This window comes from Hyla sarda, chromosome 4, assembly GCF_029499605.1.
Source record: "Hyla sarda isolate aHylSar1 chromosome 4, aHylSar1.hap1, whole genome shotgun sequence".
Classification (NCBI taxonomy): Eukaryota; Metazoa; Chordata; class Amphibia; order Anura; family Hylidae; genus Hyla; species Hyla sarda.
The window spans coordinates 309,839,499-309,846,110 of NC_079192.1; the positions used below are offsets into that span (position 1 = coordinate 309,839,499).

The window sequence follows — 6,612 nt, forward strand, 5'->3', positions numbered from 1 at the left end:
TTCCCTTTTGTTTTCTTCACTATTTCTAGCCATTACATGCCCTGGGGAGCTCTGTTGGGATCTGGACTCTGATTAATTCAATAGGAGTTCCAGATGGAACAACACTGAAGTAATAATCTCTCATGATTGAAGTTTTAGCTGCTGATAATCTCATGGACACAATGGCACTGCCCGCAGAATCAACATACGGGTACGGCAAGGTACCTCAGGTCCTTGACATACAATGAACTCAAGGGAATAAAAAAATTTCTTATGTAACACTTGGAAAGGGTTTTCTTTATCCGCCCATAAATGCTTTGTGCTAGATTTCTCTTCTTTTGCCAATAAAATAGAATCATGAAAGTGGCCATAAATCTCATATAATTAAATGGCTGACTCAGACTGGTTATCATGTTTTTAAAGAACCCAGTAAACAACTGATAATCTGTTTAAATATTTATTTTCCAAGATGGATCTTCTCAGCTGGTAAGCGGCTATAAACGGACGTGGGATCAGACAGTTTCTTCTACTGTTGGTAATTTGCTGTATTTTACACTGTGGACTCACCGATGACTGATCCTTGAGTGAGCCCCTGCCTTTGCCCACTCATAGAAGCAATCCGCTGCTATGAGCACACACAGGGATCTGTGCGACTGAAGTAAACTGTGCGCACATGCGCAGTTTACTCTCTGACATGGCAGACGCTCTCTAGCTGGTTCAGGGAGCAGAGGAGCGTCTGCGATGTCTGCGAGTAAAAACTGCGCATGCGCAGTTTACTACAGTTGCGCAGAACCCTGTGTGCGCGCTCGTAGCAGCGTATTGCCGCTACAAGCGGCCACAGGCATGGAGTTCACTCTAGGGTTGGCCATCAGCAGATCTGCTGCGTAAAATACACTGTGGATCCGTTACGTGGGACCCTACCCTTTTATTAGTTTATAGGCATAAAATCTACAGTATCAAATCTGCAGCACTAAATCTACAGTGTATACAGTATATTTGTGGATATACCCTTAAAATAATGATAGGCTGGCAGTATTTCTACATACTACATAACTGGTAAAAGACAAAATACTCAGTAGTTGTTATTTTTTAATGGCTAACTGAAAAGATGATGACTAATAGTGAGCTTTTGTGACTACTCAGGTCTCTTCAAACATACCTGATGAAGAGACCCAAGTAATCCTGAAAGTCTGTTTATTGTCATCATCTTTTCACTTACTGGCTAACACGGTACAAAATATGTTTTCCATTGGTACTTAAACCAAGGGCTTGTTGGCATGGAGTCTGCTTGGGTGGGAGCTGCCTGTATAGGTAGTCTCCTCAAGGCCTGGCACACCTTAATTTCAGCTCGATTACAACCCCTGATAAGTCAGCCTGAAAGGGAATGTGTCATAAGACAATTATCTCTTCTTTAAATCAAGTTTTTGAATTAAATGTGCACTGTGAGATTCAAACCATTTTTATATGTTGTAAATCTTGGCAAAACATTAACTTTTCTAATATAATTCATAAAAAAAACATGTTATTTCCTTTTTATAGAAATCATGGCTTATAAAAGGATGGCTTTGTCCAAGCTGAAGCACAGGCATAGACTAAGTCCAATAAGTGAGGATGGGCTAAAACTCCTCTGTCTAATAGGACAGGAGAGAGTACAGAGGAGTCCTATCAGACAGGAGAGAGTACAGAGGAGTCCCATCAGACAGGAGAAAGCACAGAGGAGTCCCATCAGACAGGAGAGAGTACAGAAGAGTCCTATCAGACAGGAGAGAGCACAGAGGAGTGCTCTCAGACAGGAGAGAGCACAGAGGAGTGCTATCACACAGGAGAGAGCACAGAGGAGTGCTATCAGACAGGAGAGAGCACAGAGGAGTGCTATCAGACAGGAGAGAACACAGAGGAGTCCTATCAGACAGGAGAGAACACAGAGGAGTCCTATCAGACAGGAGAGAACACAGAGGAGTACTATAAGACAGGAGAGAACACAGAGAAGTACTATCAGACAGGAGAGAGCACAGATGAATCCTATCAGACAGGAGAGAGCGAAGAGGAGTCCTATCAGACAAGAGAGAGCACAGAGGAGTGCTATCAGACAGGAGAGAGCACAGAGGAGTGCTATCAGACAGAAGAGATCACAGAGGAGTCCTATCAGACAGGAGAGAGCCCAGAGGAGTACTATCAGACAGGAGAAAGCACAAATGAATCCTATCAGACAGGAGAGAGCGAATAGGAGTCCTATCAGACAGGAGAGAGCGAAGAAGAGTTCTATAAGACAGGAGAGAACACAGAGGAGCATTATCAGACGGAGCATTATCAGACAGGAGAGAGCACAGAGGAGCATTATCAGACAGGAGACAGTACAGAGGAGTGCTATCAGACAGGAGAGAGCACAGAGGAGTACTGTCAGACAGGAGAGAGCACAGAGGAGTACTGTCAGACAGGAGAGAGTACAGAGCAGTCCCATCAGACAGGAGAGAGCACAGAGGAGTACTATCAGACAGGAGAGGGAACAAAGGAGTACTATCAGACAGGAGAGGGCACAGAGGAGTGCTATCAGATATGGGAGAGCACAGAGGAGTCCTATCAGACAGGAGAGAGCACAGCGGAGTCCTATCAGACAGGAGAGAGCACAGCAGAGTCCTATCAGACAGGAGAGAGCACAGCAGAGTCCTATCAGACAGGAGAGAGCACAGAGCAGTCCCATCAGACAGGAGAGAGTACAGAGCAGTCCCATCAGACAGGAGAGAGCACAGAGGAGTCCTATCAGACAGGAGAGAGCACAGATGAGTACTATCAGACAGGAGAGACCACAGAGGAGTCCTATCAGACAGGATAGAACACAGAGGAGCATTATCAGACAGGAGAGAGCACATAGGAGCATTATCAGACAGGAGAGAGCACAGAGGAGTATTATCAGACAAGAGAGAACACAGAGGAGTACTATCAGACAGGAGAGAGCACATAGGAGTCCTATCAGACAGGAGAGAGCACAGAGGAGAGCTATCAGACAGGAGAGAGCACAGAGGAGAGCTATCAGACAGGAGAGAGCACAGAGGAGCACTATCAGACAGGAGAGAGAGCACATAGGAGTCCTATCAGACAGGAGAGAGCACAGAGGAGTGCTATCAGACAGGAGAGAGCACAGAAAAGTGCTATCAGACAGGAGAGAGCACAGAGGAGTGCTATCAGACAGGAGAGAGCACAGAGGAGTGCTATCAGACAGGAGAGAGCACAGAGGAGTGCTATCAGACAGGAGAGAGCACAAAGGTGTCCTATCAGACAGGAGAGAGCACAGAGGAGTATTTTCAGACAGGAGCATTATCAGAGAGGAGAGAGCAAAGAGGAGCATTATCAGACAGGAGAGAGCACAGAGGAGTACTATCAGACAGGAGAGAGCACAGAGGAGTACTATCAGACAGGAGAGAGCACAGAGGAGCATTATCAGACAGGAGAGAGCACAGAGGAGTATTATCAGACAGGAGAGAACACAGAGGAGTACTATCAGATAGGAGAGAGCACAGAGGAGTATTATCAGACAGGAGAGAACACAGAGGAGTACTATCAGATAGGAGAGAGCACAGAGGAGTGCTATCAGACAGGAGAGAGCACAGAGGAGTATTATCAGACAGGAGAGAACACAGAGGAGTACTATCAGATAGGAGAGAGCACAGAGGAGTGCTATCAGACAGGAGAGAGCACAGAGGAGTACTATCAGAATGACAAGAGAGAGCACAGACGAGTATTATCAGACAGGAGAGAGCACAGAGGAGCATTATCAGACAGGAGAGAGAATAAAATACATGCATTAGCAAGGACTCTTAGAATGTGTATTTTGGCATATCATATTGAATGTATTTTGGGAAGTAAAGATCCAAAAAGAATTTCTGCAAACAGCTGTTTTTTTGTGGGCTGTAGCCCCAAAAACATCTGAAAATATGACCCAATACATTTGTAAAAGGAGACTCTAAAATGGCTCAAAAGCAAAAAGGCTAAAAAAAAGTGAGTTTTTCAGACTTTTTTTGGCCTGTAAAACAGCTGATTTCATATCAAGATAAAAGCCTCAAAAAATGGTGTGTGTAACCATAACCTCACGTCAGACATTTGTCAAAAGATTAACATGAATCTTTCCTTAGTGATATAAGACTAACTCTAATGCCATGTTGCTGTAACATGGCATTCCTGGTACAATCTACAATGAACTTAAGCCCTCAGGGCATATTTCCGCAGGTCAGAGTTTTTGCAGGAATTTTTGTAGCTACCAATTATTTCCATTTAGATGACTAAGGCAGCCATAGTGATCTAACACACTGATATATTAGTTGACACATTTAGAAACAAATTAATATGTGTTTGGGGGAGATTTATCAAAACCTGTCCAGAGGAAAAGTTTCCCACAGCAACCAATCAGATCGCTTCTTTCATTTTTAACAAGGCGCCTGCAAAATAAAAGAAGCGATCTGATTGGTTGCTATGGGCAACTTTTCCTTTGCACAGGTTTTGATGAATCTCTCCCAATGAGTTGTTTAGAAAAGTACTGTAAAATATGGTGCAGTGTATACCCTCTGTATACTAAGAGATCTTGGCCAATGAAGCGGGCAGCGTGTGCACTTGGAAGGTAGCGGAGGCTTAGCAGTGAACTTTAGAGGATTGCTAATGCACTCTCAGCAGCTCTATATAGAACACATGACTGCACATATGCTGACAGATGGTTAGTGGACCTTAGAGAGGTGACAAGTACTTCTCACATTTTGTTTACACCTAGCACGCCCTGGTAGCTATGAAAAGCAATATTTATAAGACAAACACAAAAGTGCAAGTAAAATACAGCAAATGCACATAGCAGACCCTTTTACCTGCCCTCTTTATAATCTCCATTATGGGCCATGGTCACCAAACACAAGAAACCCTACACAAACACAAGTCCATTATCAAGATTGTGTCTTCAATGAATGGGCATCCTCTGATGACATTCGGTCTTGTTCTACAGTTCCGTCATTGGCCATCCATGGTGACTATTTTAGGACAACCTTCATGTGGGTAACTGCTCCAAACTGCCCCTATTGAGGTACCATATTAAGAAAGCATAGGAAAGGGTTAAATAAAGGCATGGTGAAGAAAATGTCCAAAACAAGGTGAGCTCCAGTAGTGGTTGCCAGGGTCCTGCAGACCACACCCTTCAAGCGGTAATATATTCGTCCCGCAATGGTGTCACCCTCAGATGGCTTGCTTGCCCACCAGAAAGGAAAACTGTGGGGAGGAAAGCGAGAAACACAATCTTGCTACACAACATCCTTAGGAAGGTTATGTAATTGCTGGAAGAGAAGAGACCTCTGAGGGAGCCCTGGAGGCGGTGTCAAAATCCACGTAGTTCCAGGGTGAAGAGTCTTGGCCAGCGTTCCAGCCCCCCTAGCCCCCCACCCCAGTTCTCTGCTAGCCTGATATTGTTATTCAGTGTTTTATGGGGAAAAATTACTTCAGGGAGTTGGTGAATTTCCTACACCAGAAGACACCAACCCTAGTGACACCACCAGGTCACGTGGATTCCCCCTCTTCAAAGGAGAACTCCAGACCATAAAAATTGTCCCCCATAGTGCCGGCAGTAAAAAAATAAAGATGTACATACCTTCCTCCGCTCCCCCGGGGCCTCCGGTAACCGGCTCCGGTCTCCGCCGCAATCCACTTCCTGGTTGCCGGTGGTCGGATGAATCAGCCAATCACCAGCCGCAGCGCAGTCCGACTCGGCCGGCGATAGGCTGAGCGGCAGTGTGACATTTTCGGGCCCGGCCGCAGGTGCCGGTGTAATGAAGTATTTTGTGTCCTGAAGCGTTTTCACACTGCCGCTCAGCCTATCACCGGCCGAGTCGGACTGCGCTGCGGCTGGTGATTGGCTGATTCATCCAACCACCGGCAACCAGGAAGTGGATCGCGGCGGAGACGGGGAGCGGAGGAAGGTATGTACCTCTTTATTTATTTACTGTCGGCAGTATGGACGACAATTTTTATATTCCGGAGTTCTCCTTTAACATTAGACAAAGCTTTTTCTGGCCTGGGTTGCTGGATATGGATGAGCACAGTAGTGCATAGGGAGGTGTAGGCACTGGGGGGGGGGACATTTATCAATGTTGGTGTAAGGTGGAATAGATTTTACACCTGTTTGCTTGGTGTATTGTTTGCACAGTTGCTCAAAATTTACCAAAAAGGTGCACAGGACTTGATAAATTTTGCGCAATTATAGAAACCAATGAGCTGCAGAGATTGGTTTAAGCTTTGTGCGCTAGCATCTGACACTTTTGTACGTGTCCTATTAGGTGGTGTAGGTTTGCGCAAAAAAAGTAGGCTTTGCGCAAAAAACACTTCTAAATGTAATTTGCGCAAATAATAAATACAGCTCCACTGCATAAAGCGGGGTAGGGTGCACCAAACAGTAGACAACTTTGCAAGATGATCTACCGAAAATTGCTAAAAAAAAAATGGCTCAGAATTTCGTAAAGGAGAATTGAGATCCAGCCCATTAGTGATTGTCGCACTGATCCTTTTTCAGATCTCTTCTTCAAATTCTGCTCCTAACAAAAAATAAATAAAACAACAGATTTGTAAAATTTCCCAACCGAAACGACTCCTTGCTTATTCCTTAGT

The 6,612-nt window shown here is 44.9% G+C and overlaps 1 protein-coding gene across 1 annotated transcript in view; it reads left to right on the plus strand.

Moving 5' to 3' along the window:
* The window catches only part of LOC130369494 (trichohyalin-like), an 81,322-nt gene extending 75,687 nt beyond the window's left edge, over positions 1–5,635 (plus strand). The window contains exon 2 of the mRNA XM_056574832.1: positions 1,519–5,635. Within this exon, the coding sequence (XP_056430807.1) occupies positions 1,524–3,485 (1,962 nt within the window). The 5' untranslated portion in view covers positions 1,519–1,523 and the 3' untranslated portion in view covers positions 3,486–5,635. The remainder of the gene's footprint in view (positions 1–1,518) is intronic.
* The last annotated feature ends 977 nt before the right edge of the window (positions 5,636–6,612 follow it).